Source organism: Paramisgurnus dabryanus, chromosome 12, assembly GCF_030506205.2.
Source record: "Paramisgurnus dabryanus chromosome 12, PD_genome_1.1, whole genome shotgun sequence".
NCBI classification, from domain to species: Eukaryota; Metazoa; Chordata; class Actinopteri; order Cypriniformes; family Cobitidae; genus Paramisgurnus; species Paramisgurnus dabryanus.
In genome coordinates, this window is record NC_133348.1 from 28,706,463 (window position 1) to 28,724,707 (window position 18,245).

The 18,245-nt window shown below is 38.3% G+C and overlaps 1 protein-coding gene across 1 annotated transcript; it reads right to left on the reverse strand.

Moving 5' to 3' along the window:
- Positions 1–63: 63 nt before the first annotated feature.
- znf292b (zinc finger protein 292b) lies at positions 64–16,692 on the reverse strand. Its single transcript, XM_065257415.1, has 8 exons — positions 16,519–16,692; positions 12,552–12,706; positions 11,717–11,795; positions 11,409–11,544; positions 11,121–11,323; positions 10,794–10,930; positions 10,195–10,336; positions 64–10,098 (listed from the first exon to the last, which is right to left on the reverse strand). The coding sequence occupies exons 1-8, from the start codon at positions 16,678–16,680 to the stop codon at positions 3,199–3,201; spliced, it is 7,914 nt and encodes a 2,637-aa protein (XP_065113487.1). The 5' UTR covers positions 16,681–16,692; the 3' UTR covers positions 64–3,198.
- Between the last annotated feature and the right edge of the window lie 1,553 nt (positions 16,693–18,245).

Consider the following 18,245-nt stretch of genomic DNA (forward strand, 5'->3'; position numbering starts at 1 on the left):
TAGAAATTACTAAACGAAAACCCTTTCATGCATGACAGCTACTTGACAATCTAAAGACAAAACTAAAATAGGAGATTAGTTTATTCAAATGAAAATTATTTCACACTGAGTAATAGTCTTTATTGTACATAACATCTATTAGTGCTGGGTATGATTAATTGCTGTTTTTATTAAGGAAAATTCAAACAAATTTAAAATGAATGTGATCAGCATGTCATTCGTTTAAGAATAATAATCAAACACCTGTTACACAAAAACAAGTCGCACAAGTACAGGAAAATATATTTGTTATATTATATATTTTTTAAATAACATCGCTAAAAGATTTAATTAATATATTCTTTTTTTATTACGTGTTGAATTTGAAAAGCTCTTTATATTAATCATGCATCTTACGCAGATTGCGCTCGTATAATGAAGAATACGCGACTGCGTCAGACTTTCCGTATCACATCCGCTTAAAAAGGTACAAACTAATCTTGTTTACATGAAATAAGCCTGCTCCCGAGCAGGTTTGAGCTTAGGGACCTGTTGCTATGACAGCAAGTTTAGAATGAGCTTCGAAGAACCAAATAATCCAAGATCATGCCAAATCATCAACAATCAAATCCAGCTAACTGAGTTAGCGACGTACGAAGAACGGGCCCCTGCTGTGTGATTGCAGTACCAGTTTTAGCCACAAGTTTTGTGATTGCAATACCAGTTTTGGCTACAATCCTACATACTGTTCCTTTAATTCATACATCCACATTCACACATTTCTGAACAAACTGATTTCGCCCCGTGACGTTGGCGTTAGGGGCGGGGTTTCATTACTGTTTATATTTTTTACATTTTGTACGAATTCATCCCATAATGCAAAAAACAAATTTCTTTGGCCAAAAATATGTTTTTAAAAATATATTCTAAATTAATTTAGTAAAAAGTAATGCTTAAGTAAATATATTATTGAATAAAAATATATTTAGTTTTTAACCTTCACATATTTTATTTAACCTTCATAAATTATTATATTAACATATAATTCAAAATGTATTTCAGGGGCAACAAATACATTTCTAATTTTACAACCCAAACAGCAAAAATATATTTTTATGGCCCAAATAAAAGTTTGAATAAAATGTATAAAGTAGAAGTATAAAGTCTATAAGTGTGTATAATTCTAAGTATATTCTTGCAGTTTCCAGTTGTTTATAGGTTTTACAATACAAAGTTTTTCTTCCAACACAAAGTGAATATAAATGCTTTAAAATATATGATATAATATAAACTAGACAAAAACGGACAATAACATATACAAGAAAAAAAATTTTGTAAACATATTTCAGAATATATTTCAGTATTTTTTGGCCATTTTTGTATATTTTGAAATATATTTTTTTTGCCATATAAGATTTGAAATAGCCAACTTGTAAAATATGTACAAATTCCCATGAGATCTGTTAACAGTGTTTTCATGGCCAATAAACACAAGTGGTTCTTCCAACAAAACTGTGTAGTTTTATAATAAATATTGTTTGAGTATTTTTTACAGCTTGACAACGTTCTCACTTGCTATCATTATATACGTACTGGCATCAGCCAACCTGCTCTCCTTGTAGACTCTTAAAAAAAGGGAAAAAAATCCACTAAAGTTGTCACTGAAGCAGTACCTTCTCAAACAGTACACTTTTGTACCTAAAAGCCAGGTGAATATTGCTACCTCTAAAGCAGTAGTCACTAATCCTGTTCCTGGAGGGCCGGTGTCTCTGCAGAGTTTAGCTCCAACCCTAATTAAACACACCTGAAACACCTTAATTAGCTGCTTCAGGTGTGTTTGATTAGGTGTGTTTGTTGTCTCTAGCCGTTTCTCAAAACCAAGTACGCCGAACTCGGACTTGTGTCCTTCGTAGTTCGAAGTTTCAAGTTCAGACTCGGAAGAACGAACTCCTGACGCGGAATGCATTCTGGGAATCTTCGCTGTCATAAGTCCACACAAGTCTCCTCTGATGCATCCTCGATAAAATGGGCGGATCAAGAACACATCCGGGGATTTTATGCGAACTTGGGCTTGACGCGAACTTTGAATTGGAACAGTTCTTGGGCTGCAACTGATGACGTTTCACAAGTCCACAAGAACAGACAAGAACGCATATTGAGAAACGGCTTCTTACTCTACAGAGACACCGCCCTCCAGGACCAGGATTGGTGACCACTGCTATAAAGGTTCACACTTAAAGGTACAAATCAGTACCTAAATAGTAGGTATTTGGACCTATTTAAAGGTGTCACCTTAGTGACAACTTTTGTAACTTTTTCGCTGAAAGTGTATTAGTAATGGCCACTGAAAAGATTGATACTAACCAAATTTTGAAGTACCCAGATCAGGATGATGGTAACAGAAGTGCAACATGATAGCAGAAGAAAAAATCAGACTAATTCTCTCTTTCCTTCATCTCTTCGTGTACTTGCTAACAATACTTGTTAACACAATGTTGTGACTAAAACTTAATAATATTGTACTACCGGCAATAAAATGAATTTGCAAGTCGCTTTGGACAGACGCATCTGCTGAATGAATAAATGCGTGAAAAAAAATCACACTTTGTCATTAAGAATGAGTCCAAGACAGAGTAAGAAAATGCAAGCTGTATTAAATTGGTATCTATTGAGTAACATACAGACTGCTGGTGGCAGTAGTTGATCAAAGAACCAGACACAACATTTTTGACAAATTTCAGATTTACAAGGTAAACATGACCAAAACGGTTACAATTCTTACACAGCACATAACCTCAGAACTGATCATGAATCACTTTCAGTTGGATAGAAAAAGTTCAATAGAATATTACAAAGTCATGAGCCTATCCAATACTCAAAACAGATAATAAAGGAACCAAAATCAAGGCAAGAAAATGTGCTGATGGGCTTTATATAAGGACACGCATGCTTTAGAGGTATTTCATCATCTACTGCAACTATCACGTGAGGTTAACATACACAAGCTGTCTTGACAAGTTATAAACATCATACTATAGGGGTCATTAAGATCAAGGGCACGTAGTGTTTTCTACATAATTAAAAATAATTCCACAGCTCCTTCGACGAGCAACAGCTGTTCTGCGTTCATGTCATACCAGAGATAAAACCATTTGACTAGACACCAGTTTGCAGCAATGAACCTTAATCCTGAGTTCCAACAACAAAAGTTCATGTAAATTAATTTTCTTTTTCGAGAATCACTGTGGGTCGCATGTCATGAAGCTGTTTGAGCAGAAGTTCAAGGACATCAGAAAAGACTTTATGCACTTCAAACGTGACATTGCTGAGACAAGTCAACTTTTGAGGATTTTTAAATTCAACAAGTTGGAGGACATCCCGTGAGGGCATTATTGCATCAGATCTTCTGCACACCACTGTCGCAGTCTTTAGATGGAAAGCAGCCATCCGCTTACATGAACTTCCATTTATCGGTACTGTAGCCTTTCGCTTATTGGGTGTCCTTGATTCCTTAAGAAACTGAAGAAAGGACACCTCAAATCCCATGGGCTTGAACGAATTCAATGGTGTGTTTGGATCAGAGACATCCTCCTGGGTCAGAGTAGCGCTAGAGGAGGTGGAATCAGAGTTTACGTCTAGATAACTCACAGCACAGCTTCTCGCGGTCCTTGGCTTCGTTGTCCTGTTACGTGCGAATGATCGGTCTGTTTTGCCATCGCCCTTGCGTGGGCGTCCCCTCCGCCGTTTTACCACTACGGATATCTCTGAACACGTGTCTGTGGTAGGCTTGGCGTCTGATAGATCTGCATCCTCTGTGCTTTCTTTCTCAGATGTGGGTTTTGAGAACTCAGATTCGCTCGGACCCGGCTCAACAGTTTCCTCGTTATCAGATGTCTCGATGGAGCTCTCTGCAGATTTATCAGTGTCGTCACTTCTGGACGCGATACCTTTATATCTGGATCGGGGTAACTTTTTACAGTATATAAAGTTGCTTCTCTGTTCCTCCAGGTACTGTTTTGGGAGACCATGCTGCAGGTAATGTTTCATTATATTTCTTTCTGAACCGGTCACAGTTTCACAACCTTTTATCATACAAGCATACTGCAGTTGTAATCGTTTTGTGCACATCGCAGAAGCTTCTTCCTGGGTTTTCAAAATGGGCTTTCCATATTTGGTCCAATTGTTTTTCTTATCTTTTTTCTTTTTCAGACACCCCTTTTTTATTGGCTTCTTGTTCGTTTCCCGATTTTCCCTGTTTTCTTTTTCAACGACGTCTAAAGGATTTTTCCTCGGACGACCGAGTTTAACCCCCCTGCTTTCTTGTGGGTTCATAAGCATTCGTTTGTAAACATCATGGTGTTTCTTCATGGTGTGCCGCAGTAGATTTGACCGTGTGCTGTAAGCGCATTCACAACCCTCCACCTGACATCTGAACAAGCCCTCCACAGCCTCAACTTGAGAGATTTTTATATCTTTATGCTTTGTATCGACATGATTGATATACTTCCAAAAGCCTGTAAAACTCTCAGAGCAGTCTGGCTGATCACACTGAAACCGGCCCAGATTGATGCTGCACATCATGGCACCTGCTTTCTCGAGGGTTAACTTGTGCAGCTGAAGGTAATGCTGTAGCAAGTCTGGAACTGACTGGAAAATACAAGAACAGTCTTTGACTTGACACCTGAACTCATCCACCTCTTTAATTTCACTATCTGGAGTGTCCTCGTTCTCCTCATTCTTACCATTTTCCTCTGTCTCATCATCGTTTTGCTCATCTTGATTGTTCACCTCAAATTTAGGCAAAGCCGACTGATGCACCGCTTTGTAATGTAGAATCAAATTTTGCTGAATTGTAAATGCCGCCACACAGCCGTTGTGAACACAACGATAAGGTCTGTAGGGACTAAATGCATCATCAGTTTCTACCTTTTTCTCTTTTGTTTTTTTGGGAGATTCTTTTGGCTTTGCCGGTCGGGGCTTGCTAGGTTTGGGCTTTATGTCCACTGACTTATTTGCTTTCTGTTCAGGTGCTGACGGATTTTGGGTTAAGGGAGGCATAGGTAGAAGTTCTTTAAGGGGGGAGCCATGCACCTGACCAGGACACCATGTATTTGGAAGCTGATCTACTTTTGGATTCATTGAAGAATGACCAGACACAATGACTGAGGGTTGAATAGTAATCGGAACTTCCCAAGTTAATGCCTGTTTTTTTATAGCAAGACGTTTGCCTTTAGGCACGACAGCGGTTTGCTGGACAAATGATGGGGTGACGCAAATAGATTTTTTGATTTTATTCACTTTCAAGGACCCTGATTTTACTGAAGCAGCTTCTTGCTGCTGACACTCATCTGGAAGTGGCATTTTTTTCACTTGATTGGACACAAATTCTGGCACTGGGCAAGGGCTTCCTTTGTCACTTTCCTTCAGCATGTGAATCGACTGACAATTCATTTTCATCTTTTTCCAATCTTCCTGTGAAAAATTATGAATTGTTAGATAATGGGCTCTGAGGTTGGAGTTGCGTGTGAATGCCTTGGAACATTTTTGACAGGTGAAAGGGGCGACATTAAACTGGTCTTTTAACTGAGCGAGCATGTCATCTGTGTAATTGTGCAGTTTGATTAGATGTTTAAAAAGAGCATCTTTTGTCATTGCTCTGTAAGTACAACCCTTTGCATCACATCCAAATGGTTTCACAAAACTTGGCATCTCAGCGGGTGAACCTTTGGACTCTACTGGCTTATTAGGCTTCTCGTCATTCACTTTAGCACCACTGACAGTGCTGCTATCTTCATTGATATCTCTGTCTAGGTCAAGCTTCTCCAAAGCATTTTGAATTTCCAAGATTTCATCCACTTTGGCTGCGATTTGGTCATTCACAGCAGGTCCTGACGGTGCAGAGGACTTGGTTTGAATTAAGCCCTCGTTCGGATTGTCGTCTCCCAACTCCAGAACAGTTTTGGCAGAACTCCCAGCAGCATTTCCCACAATTTCCTGCTCATTTTGAGTAAAATTCTGATTAACGTTTGAGCTACGCTGCATATCTTCAGTCACCGAACTTGCTACAGACATTTGTGAGCAGGGACTCTCAACACTTGATTCACCAGGCAAACTGCTGGGTTTTTTGTTGGGGTCTCCAGCCAATATCTGTTCACGCAGTCTCTCTTTGACGCTCTTTTCAGACACTAAATTATGAGCAAGAGTGGCCATGGCTGCCAGAAGTCCATCATTTGATAACTCACTTGCATTGACGACAGATGTTTTGTCCTTGCTCTCTTTCATTTTATTCATAGTTTTAGCTTGAAGAAATTGACTGACATGATCTGAAGATCCACTACCTGGGGAGGATGCAGAGTGGTCCTCAGCCAACAACTGAGAAAGAAGAGGATCACTAAGACCATTATTAAAAATAGGGTTGGACAGCTCTGGGTAACTTGCTTGTAGTTGATTTTTCACACTATCTGTGTGCTGTATAACACTAGTTTCTGACATGCGATTGCTTTGAGTATACACTCCACCGGCATCTGGAAGCATCTGTTGTTCTTTTCCAGAGCTCACACACAAATTTGATGGGCTTTGCTTGAACACTTCTTCCATCTGTTTATCATTGTTCGTGTGAATGGAACCATTAGCTTGGGGATAAGTGACATTGGGAAATAGTTTCGGATCAAGAGGGCCTTTAACTGGTGGGTGCACAGACAGCTCCAGGTTCACATATGAGGAAGGTGTTGGATGAGGTGAATTGAGAAGATCAAGAAAGGAGCTCGGAAGATCAGTTGTTAGGTCAGTTTCCTCAAATGGTTTGCAATAAGAACGCTTTGATAAGTGCCCTCCAAGAGATTTAGGACTTGGAAATTCTCGATAGCACCTGCAACAAATAAACTTTCCATCTTTAATAATGGCAGGCCACTTTGTTCTTTTGCTTCGTTTGACCTTTTTTTTGCCCTTGCCGTCTGACACATGTCCAGTGTTATTGTGAGAAGAACTCTCATCTAATGGGGCAGCTCCAATGCTTGAAAGTGGTATATGTAAATTGGGATCCTCTTCCCTTTCCATCTTCACTACACACTCAGTGTGTGTTACTCCAGAGAAAGTATCATTGCATACGGATGAATCTTTAGGAATTGAACTGTTCAGACTGTCAGTGTAAGAGGGTAACACAGACGTTTGAGCAGGGGACGAAGTTGGATTTGCTACAGAATTACCAACTCCCATCATATTAGGACTCATGACTTGTTGAGGTGGATGGATGTTGCCAAGTGAATGCAAACTGTTATTGGTGGGTCCAATTAGCTTTTGAACACTGTCCACTGGGGCTGGCGCAGGTGAAATGTTAGGATTATTCTGTGATTGTAGAGTAATATAGTGCATTCCTCTATGCATGGGATTTTCACTAGAAGCTGTGTCCAAGTGAGGAGTAAAATTACTATTTAACATGGTGTTCATGTTTTGAGGCATTGCCTGGGAATGACATGTCTGTTGTTGGGGCAATGAATTGTTCCTGGAGTCCCATGAGTGGGCAGATTGCATTTGAGACTGATTTGTACCATTTCCAAGTTGAGAGGTCACAATGGGATCCAATATGTTGTCCATTCCATTGGTTTGGATATGGCCTGTGGGGGGAGAAGTTATATGAGAGGCGACAGAAGGAAAACTGGGGTTTATGCAGTTTGTTGAGTAGGGATTAGATGGACTAAGGGGGTTCTGTGTTTGAACAACAGGGCCAGGGACTTTTTGACCCATCTTGTCTCGTCGAATTGAACTGACACGTCCTTTCATAGAAACAGAACGGGGTGCCATGTTGTTCTTCTTCGCTAGTTTCCACTGTGTGTAAAAATCAGGATGAACAGCCTTCATGTGCTTAGTTACACTCCTGTAAGAGCTATAGTCTCGGGTACATGAATCATGTGGACATTTGTGTCTTTCTTTTTCTTTCACCACTTGTACAGCACTGTTTGTGCCTACCGGTTGGACAGTTTTGATTTCAGATGTTTGTCCATTACTTGGTGGTAATGGAGCAATTTGAAGAGGAAGCGTTTGTGAAACAGGTGGAACCATCTGACACAATGACACAAGTGGCGTTGCACTGTGACAAGGCTGCGTTTGTGGCGTCATGTTATTAGGGTAAATGTTTGAATACTGCGACTGAATCTGACCCAAAGGATTGGGACTGTACTGCCCAAACACTCCATTTGTATTGTTGTATAATGAAGCCTTCCCCAAATCAGTGGTTGGTAGCTGGTCTTGCAAAACATCAGTCGCTGGAACAGGCAGAAAGTCCTCTAATAAGCTCTGGTAAGAAGATGTAGAGGGCATGGGATCTGAATCATTCATCAATGCCTCCAGCAGAGATTCCTCTGGCCCAAACTGATTTAAATGAGACATGTGTGCACCCATGGCTGGCTGGGTCAGATGGTCATTTGTTTGAGGGATCTGCTGATAGATAGGATTCTCTTCTTGCCGTTTAGGTTTACCTATTTCTGGATGGATGGACCCTTCAGAGGAAACTGCAAAAGCACCTTTTAGCATATTTTCGACAGAATGCTTTACTAACACCGTGGCTGAAGGACGGTCCACAAGAGGATCCACGCCAATGCCATTTAAATGTGTGACCAAGGCGGGGTCTGGCTGATGCAACTGTTCTTGATAAGGTTCTGTAGGTTGGCCGTCAGTGCTCTGGGATTCCACTTTTGTGACGTGACCCTCAGTGTGGAGATCTAACTCGGCCTGACAATGAAACACTTTACCACAGTCTGGTGCTTTGCAGGTAAATGTTTTGTAATGCTGTGCCTCATGATCATACAGTTTATAGGCTTCATGAAAAATCTTGCCACAACCTGGAAACATACACTTAGCCTTGAAGATTGGGTGGTCTTTTTTATGTACAAGAAGTTCAGCATTAGAGTCAAAACTGGCTTTGCAATTAAGCTGTATGCAAATGTAGGGTTTTGTGCCACAGTGTACCTGTAAGTGATCGTTCAGGTGATCAACGCTGACAAACTGACGACGGCAATACTGACACACTACTTTTGTGCTCTGCATTTCAAGAAAGCGCTTTGCTTCGTCGTTGTCCCCGTGATCTTTTACGTGAGCAAGAAGATTACGAAAGTATTTAAATCCCTTCCGGCAGCTCTGAACCGGGCAAATACTCCCTTCGCTACCATCATTTAAGTCCAAACGCTCTGAGTCATCGGCATCTCCATTAAGGAGTTTGTTGGAGTCCCTGTTGCAGTTGGTTTTTGCTTTGGTCTTTCGCAGCTGATTCTCACCACTTTTAGCTTTCAGAGCAGCTATGACAGGAGCGGCAGTTTTTGGGTTGGCTAATTTCTTACTCGTGTCCATCGCTGCCAGACGTTCTTTACATGAAAGTTTCACATGCGATGCAACGTGTGGTTCGAGAGTCTCTCTTGCATCAAATGTCTCTAAACATATTGGGCAGGTGTAGCATCCATCCTTAAAGTGAGTTTGTGCATGTCGCACTATTCTGTGACCGAGAAACTCCTTATCACACAAAACACAATACTGCATGTAAGCCTGCCAATTCCTGAACCGAGCAGAAACAAAGCCTTTTTCTCTCAACTTTTTTATCTCTCTGTTCTTCTGCTTCTGATCTGCAATTTCATTCAGTTCATTAGTTGCATCCACAAACCGCTGAGTTACATCCTTAAACTCCCCACCGAACAAGTTCGCCTCTTCCTCTGATGCCTCAGGGTCACCATCATTTAGTTCATCAATGGAGGACACGATAGAGGCCTCCTCTCCCATAAGACCCAAACAGTGGCGTTTTAATGTCTTCCAGTCCCAGAACTCAGGGTCAAAAGGCCATTGGGTTTTGAGGACTAAAATTAGATCACAACGCAGTGAGTTTGGTACTGGTAGATGTTCTTCCTCTAGCTTCTGGTCTGGCTCATTGAAAAGAGTTTCCACCGCGTAATAGGAGTCAACCGTTGGCTCCATGAGAAACTGTGTCAGCTGGCAGGCCCGTTTAACCTCTAGGTCTGAGGGTAACAGGCAGGAAATGGTTTTGCAGACCGTGGCCTTGGTGCTATCTTCACAAGACTCCATTCGGAGAGCTCGTATACACATCTCAATGCAAGTCGGCAGTCCATCTTTATCCATCTACAGATTTAAAAAAAGGTTTGGTTAGTGTTTCCAAGACATTTAAATTTTTTTTGTAAAATAATTACATAAAGCATGAGATGAGGAAAGGCACACCTCTGACTGGACGACTTTAACGAAAAAGAGTAGATGGAACACAGTTTTGGACAGAAGCGACATTTGACGACATCTGTCTAAAAAGCCTTGCTCTGAAGGCTCTAATCTCTTCAGTAGTTTGCCCCAGAACAGAGTCAGCTCCCTGCCAAGAGAGCATACAAATCATTACATCAAATTATTTAGAATATAAATTATCATCCATGTTTTTCCCTAGGGCTGCACAATATCGAATAATATTTTCATATGCGATAGCTTGATGCGATAATAGATATGCAATCCAAAGTTTGTGAAATAAATTTGAACTTATTAAAATGTTTAACATTCTTTCTGATAGTGGATAATTTTCCACACATCAAAGCACACACAAGTACTCCAGACGGTTTGATAAACTTTGACTTGAACATTGCCTTTGGAAGAATTCAAATTATTCCGTTATTGCAAACTATTATTGCCATATACACATCTGCGATATTTCAATAATTTTCGTTGTACTGGGCAGCCCTGTTTTTGACAATGAGCTGAAATTTCTTACCAAGGTGAATGTAGCATTATCAAATTCCACACTTATTCTCTTAACGATGGTTACTTTTGTAACTTACCAAGCACAGTAAGAATCCTCTTGAAGAATCTGACGGGTCAAAAAACCAGAACACAAAGTAAATGCAGCTTTCTCATCACCGTCTGCCTCAAGGTTGCAAATCATCTCTAAAGCATCACGACAGTCCACTCTCGATAGCTGAAAAGAAAAAAGTCATATAAAGCCATAAGCCAATTAATTTGTGTTTAAGTGTATGAAAAGCTACCTCCAAGAACCTACTGACAAAAACTATCAGAAAGTTCAATAAAGCTCTGGTTCATTTGACTTTTTAAAACTTTTATAAGTAAACTAAACCAGAATGATGGTATGCAAATTCATTCATTCTTACCTCTTCCATTACAATTTCCTGTGGAGCAATAGTGCACAAACAAACCAGGTATGTCTGTTTGAAGTGTCCCTTTTCTTCAATTTGAGAGATCTCAGCACAGGCCTTGGCCAGCAATGCAGCCTGCTCAACATAATTCTCTTTGATCAGGTGCTTGACTCGTAGCATAAGCAATGTTGGTCCTTCAAGAGTGAGGAACTCATGAACTAAAGAGATAAAAAAGAAGAATCTCAGACTGCTGGTGTCGGTTCCTCACACTGATTTAAAGAGGAAAATGAAGATAAATCGCACCTTTCTCTTGAGCTAGTGTATCATTTTTAAGGATACTCTGCAGTGTTGGATTGGTCCATATGCCTTGCTCTTGTGAGAGGGTGTAGAGCATCATCAGCTGGGAGATTCCCTTCTCCTGTACCGATGAATGGGCAGTCTAAACACAAGTAGTAGCCCACAATATAACCATTATTTTACAACCATTAGTCTGGAAACCAATGCAAAATTGAAGTAGTGAAATGAAACAGAATTTGCTTTGTTTGTTTATCTGTCAGTTTAGAATAACAGTCCAAATATGGTAAAGCTAACCAATGCTTTATTTAATTTACCTGAACAGATGACCTAAACCTTTCCCACAATACATCTGGGACATTCTGGTGCAGGGAAATCAGCAACTCTACACAACTCCTACAGAAGGAAAAATAATCACAGTTTGCAAAATAAAAAACAGAAATACAGATAGAGAGTAGTGCTGGGCAGTTTGACCTGTTTTTGTTGTTTTTTAAGGGTGGCAGTTTTTACCGTTTATCACGGTTCCCCACGAAAGACCTTTGGATTTTTCCCTTACTTTAAGATACATAATTTGTGGTTTATTATTATTTTTAATAAAAACACAATGAGAATAAAATTCTCCTTACATCCAATAACAAACTTCTTCTTTAGTGCCATTGTTAAGTCTTGATATAAAAAAAGCTGTTGCAAGCAGTGATGCCTGTGACTTCTAGCGTAACTGACGTATGGGCGTGCTTCTTCGGGAGACGTGCCCATAAAAGAAATGATACGCAAGGTCTTCCCATACTACGTTAAATGTACCCATGTTCGAAAAAAAAATTCAGAAACGTATATGAATCCTGAAATACTCTGTAGCACGTTTCAAATTAGGAAATGTTTTAACACCTTTTTTGACACTTTGCCTATGTTTAGCATGAGGAATCCAACTCTAAAACTGTGTTAATAAGTCAGAATACATGCAATACTGTTAAACCACCATTTAACCACTCCTACTGGTATGCCGCTTTTTTTAGTCGTACCGTGTGTGTGTAATTCAGCCCGGTTTATTGTTTGAACCAGTCTATCGCCCAGCACTAATAGAGAAGTAAAAGTATATGAAATAAAAACAGAAACAATCAAGCATTCTTACATAACTGTTAAGTGCATACTTACAGTGAGAGTCTTTCGAGTACGACAGGCACCTTTTCACACTGTACAGAAAGGTATGAGGTCACCTGTGTAAAGCTGAGAAGAGCGATGACGTAAACCTCCAGTACTGCTAATGGTTCCTCATCTATCTTCCACAGACTGGCAAACTCCACCAATGCCTGAAATGATCACAAGCAAAGTGGCCATACTTCATTAACTATTGGTCACTACTGCTCATTTGGTCATTACAGACAAATCCCCCCAAAACATCCACTTAAAATTTATCTCAACGTACTACATTTTAACACAATTTCTTCACACATAAAGGGGTCCTTGATTATGGTTTCACTTTTTAAACTTGCTGTTTGAGCATAAACAACATCTGCAAAGTTACAACACTCGAGGTTTAATGCACAGGGAGATATTTTCTTTAACAGAAGAAAAATAAATAAAAAAATAAACGCTTCTCATAAACTACAAAAGAACGGCTGGATTTACTACATTGAGCTTCTTCCTGGGTTAGTAACATCACAAATTTACACAAATCCTTCCTCTGGGGAACACGCAATCAAGGGGGTGAGTTTTTGTAAATTTTTTGTAAAAAGATAAAAGTAGGGTTGCTTTACAGTCAGTAACAATCACTGTAGATCCACAGTCTGTAATCAAATATAACATTATACAAATAACAACGTATCTAAAAAGTATAAGACAACTACAAACAAAAACATAATTCTGAAACATTCTTTAAGATTGCAAAGATTCTGTTAAATCTTCTTAACTAATATTCCCTGGTCTGATTCAGGCTTAAATCGATAAGGAAATAATGACGCCATTTTTTTTTACAATACACTGGCGCATATGCCACTAGGGATGTCAATTTATGCGATTTTCCATGTTCGATGATCGTTTAAATTAACGATCAATCAATTAAATAATAGTTACTAGTAATATTCCAACAAGCCTTTAGTGCAGTGGCATATAGCCAATGACATGAAAATGTATGTACAAACGGCAGCTTTCTCAAGCAAATTAATATTTTTTGCCTAAATAACTTGCTAGTGGGACTTTAAAATGAGTCAATGTAGTTTTATGTTTTAATAAAATCATCGATCAAACTTATCTCGTAATGAAATATGATGACTAATAGACAAAGGGTATATCTCTGCTTTATATGGGCACACTGGTAACAGCCGCATGTCAGTCTGTGCGTCCATTATTTTAATTATTATTTTATTAATTTTAAAGGTTTTTGGAAACTTGTACTGCTGTATGTTTTCGTGTCTTTCTCTGACACTTTAAAATGCTTTTACCAACATGTTTGCTGCATTTGGACATCTCTTACTGTGTGCTGGTTTTTTATTGATCATGTCATCAAAGACCTAATTTTTCAATTAAATGTATTCGGTCTTTTCATTTATTCGGCCGAATAATTTTTGCTGCCGAACAATCGGTGCATTCCTATCTATTACCCAAAAAAATCAAATTACTTCATTACTAATTACCAAAAGAATTGTTAGTGACAGTCCTTGATTAGTTCAAACATTGCAGAAACATGTGATTTCAGTTTCCCATTCATATATTTTATCATTGAGGATTTCTTAAAAAGTGCAAAAATCTCACGTCTCATCTCGTGGAGTTAGTGTCTCATCAAACCCCTACTACTTTTGGACTTGATCTGTACTGTAGTAGCAGTATTTTAAAATCTGTATAAAAGCTGTAATATGATTGAACATGACCATATACAACATACCATTGAAGCATTAAACAAGTCTTATCATTGCTATCCTTCCTTTCCTTTAATCATTATCCTGAAACACAATGTATTTCATTTCTTAAATGCACACACAAACATCTAAGGAGGTTTGTTAATTCAGGAAATCAGGCACTCAAGGTCACAGGTGTGTCAAAAGTAAGACAATTTATGTTCACTGTTGACACTCGTTCTCAATGTTGCTTAAAAGAGTACACTTCTGCTAAGAAACTATGTGTTATTTCTGGAAATATTCAATCTAAACCTTAAACTAGATTTTTCCATTTTTGTTTACACAGACCTACCAAAGCTTATGTCTCACAATTTCTTATACATGCAAATTTATTTCTTAGACTACAGAAGCTTTTTGCTGCCAGCATGGTGCAATGTGTTTATCTTTATAACATGAGATTTACAAGCAATCGTTTCTCTCTGCAGATTACAGAACAATGTGTTTTACTCTTGATATGACAAACATTAAGACTCTCTGATGTTGTGCTAGAAATGTATCTTTAATGCCAACTGTCAGTGTGAGATAAGAAACATGTTTGATAAAGGTAAACAAATGTCAATGTGCGTTACGATTTGCAGTGTAAATGGATTTGAACTGATTTAATATCAACTAATCAGTGGTATTAATGAAAAATGATTCATATATTTATCATGTGTTTAAAAACGTATAGACTACCACAACTTAATTTTATCTCGAGTTAAGGGCAGAATAAACATATCAATGATGAAAGGACTTATTCATATGGATGGTAGTAGATGGATGGTCAACAAACTATCAAAGCAAAAACACAACTGCATAAACTCACTCACTCATCTCATCACATAAACATTAACATACAAATACACACACAAAAAAAAAACATTCGCTGAATTACAGGAAACTGATAATGCTATTCTCATCTATTATCATCATACACTACCTCTATAAAAGTAAAAAACAATATCACCATGCTGATTCCAAAAATACAGATGGGTAAGAGAGAGATTAAATATTTTAAAAAAATTTGTTTTTGAATACCCAATGCACATATTCATATTATATGTAAAAGCCACAATATGTAAGATTTTAGTAATAAAAATATCCAAAAACCACTTGCACAATGTGATATATTTTATGGAGTCGTACATAATCCCAAAAGTTACCAAGGATTTGTAAATCCATAATTAATATCCGCACTACATCCTCCATCGTTCCACTCTTCTTCATAACATTATCAAGCTTTGCCTTTGTTATTGTATTACTGTGTAAAAGCAACCTCTAGTCGCATAAAGATTGTGAATTGTATTTTAGATTAGGGGGCACACAGAAGGTTTTAAGGGGCCCCCAGAAAATACAAAGCAAAAATGGAAGGGGTGTTACGGATCACAGTTGATCCGTGATCCGTACGGAAACCAGGTCTGTGTTCATCTTAAAGAGACAGTAACCTTAATTAACCTTTAAACTTTACTTTTTTATACATTTTTGTAATTTCTTTATTTGTTCTTTTTAGATTTTTTCCACCACTTTTTTGCTGATCTGAAAAATTATCTGATCCGTGCATCAAAAACCGTAATGTGATCCGAACCGTGAGTTTTGTGATCCGTTACACCCCTAGTGAAATGTATTCTAGATCAGGGGTCCCCCAGAAGGTTTTAAGGGGCCCCTAAGAAAACTTCAAAGACAAAACTCAAAGCAAAAATGGTAAAGGTCTACAATGTAGTCCATTATTTATTTTTGGAAAAACATGATGTTTAAATAATGTTCAAATTCATTAAACTGATTCATGAAAATATATACATATCATCTCTCATTCACTGCACATCATTATCATCTGTCATTCACTGCACTTCATCACCATCATCATCATTATCTGTCATTCACTTCAGATTATAATAATAGGCTACGTTTCATTTATAATGCCCTTTTCTCACACCCAGTGCAATGACTGATAGATGATTATGTGACGTCAGTAATAGATAATATAAATGTATAACAGTGACACAGCGTTGATTCTGCAGCTTTGCGTGCGTGCGCTGCGTGCTTGTTTACAGTGAGCTGCGCGTGATGCACACAGTAGCCAAATAACGACACCAAAAACGCGACAAAGGCGCTACAGACACATTAATGCATCAATTATACCCCTAGTAATGTTTTTATGCAGTCATGCCGCAGTTCTCAGAACAGTTCTTATTTTATCGGAGTTGCAGTGCTGATGTTTGTGAGTGTTGTGTCGGTTAATCTGCTCTCACCTGACAGAAGTCATAACAGTACTGCGACGTGCACTCGTCACGAGACTCCGTGCTGCTTTTTAAAGCCGCCGCTATCTCGTCGAGTCGCTTTGAGAACGCATTAAAAGCGTCGGAAGCGTCGATCCGCTCGCTGCGGTCCTGCTCGGCCTCCTCGTCCGCCATCTTCACTTACAATTCCGCCGCGTACGCACAGCGCGTCACGTGACACCAAATCCCTGTACGTCATTACGCACTATGTGAGTCACGTGAGTCTCGTCACGTGCTGTATTTATGTATTTTTTGAGTTTCCAGCAAAGAGTATAGAAGCATATGGAATGTTTTCCCCCAACTTATCTTTTCACATTTTGGTGGTATTAATTTTCTTTTAACCTGCAATTATGATATATTAAAACTACCAACCAAACTATCCAACTTTCATCGTCAGGCTCTTTTAGCCTGGGCGTTAATTTATAAACACAACTTTTCACCACAAAAATGCTTCATTTGGAACAATAAGAACATTTTATTCAAGAATAAGTCCTTGTTTTTTGATAATTGGTTTAATAATGGTTTATTTTTGGTGAAGCAATTGTTTAATGAGAAGGGTCTTTTGTTCAGCTACGCAGAATTTCTAACTAAATATCAAATACCAATAACACCCAAAGAGTTTGCTATAGTTATGGGAGCTATTCCCTCTGGTTTATGTATGCTTTTTAAAAATTGTGATTTTTCTATAGGCCCTACTGCATCCTTTCCAAAAATTTGTGATACTCCTGTTGGACAAATTTGCTTCTCTGAGTCGAAATCTAAAAATTATAAGATAAGGTCATTATTTCTTAAGAACCTGATTTCTGTTCCAGCTGCAATTTCTTTTTGGAATAAATTATTTGTTAACCTGAATTGGACAAAAATCTGGTCTCTACAACAAAAAATTTTCCTCACAAACAAAGTGAAAGAAATTTCCTTTAAGCTTTTACACAGATTTTACCCTGTAAAGAGATTTATGCAAAGATTTAGAGCTGACATTGAGACTACATGTTCTTTTTGTTTGACTTGTGATGAAACCGTTGTACATTTGTTTTGGTCATGTCATTACGTACAAAAGTTCTGGAAAGATATTGATGTGTTTGTTAAGTGTAAGATTTTGCCAGGATTTGCAGTACGTTTGAGAAACGTTATATTTGGATTTTATGACACTGACCCCAAAAAAACAAATATTTGCTTTATTGTTAATTTAATTATTTTTCTTAGCAAATTTTACATTCACAAATGTAAATTTTCAAACTCTAAACCTGTATTCTCTGTCTTCCTGAAAGATCTGCAAAATTACTTGAATGTAATATCAGTCTCCACTAATAAGAAAGCCATAAGTACAGTTAGGATCTGTTCTACTTTTGACCTCTTCATCTGATGCTGTTTAGGTGATAGCCCCTTTTTTTTATTTTTTTTATTTTATTTTATTTTTTTGTTTCTTTTTGTTCTTTTGTCCTCTTCTTTATTTACTTATTTATTATTATTTATCATTTTTTTCTCTGTATATTGTCTCGATATTGTATGTCTATGTTTTTGTATGTATGTTCTCATCTGTTAGTTCTTGCAAAAAAAAAAAAAAAAAAAAAGAGTATAGAAGCCCAAGAGGCGAAGCTCAATAGAACGCTCCATAGCAACAGTTGCCCCCATGACGTGACGGCGCGGCCGCCATTATGGACTGAAAACTGAAGGAAAACGCCGAAAAATAATAGGTGTGT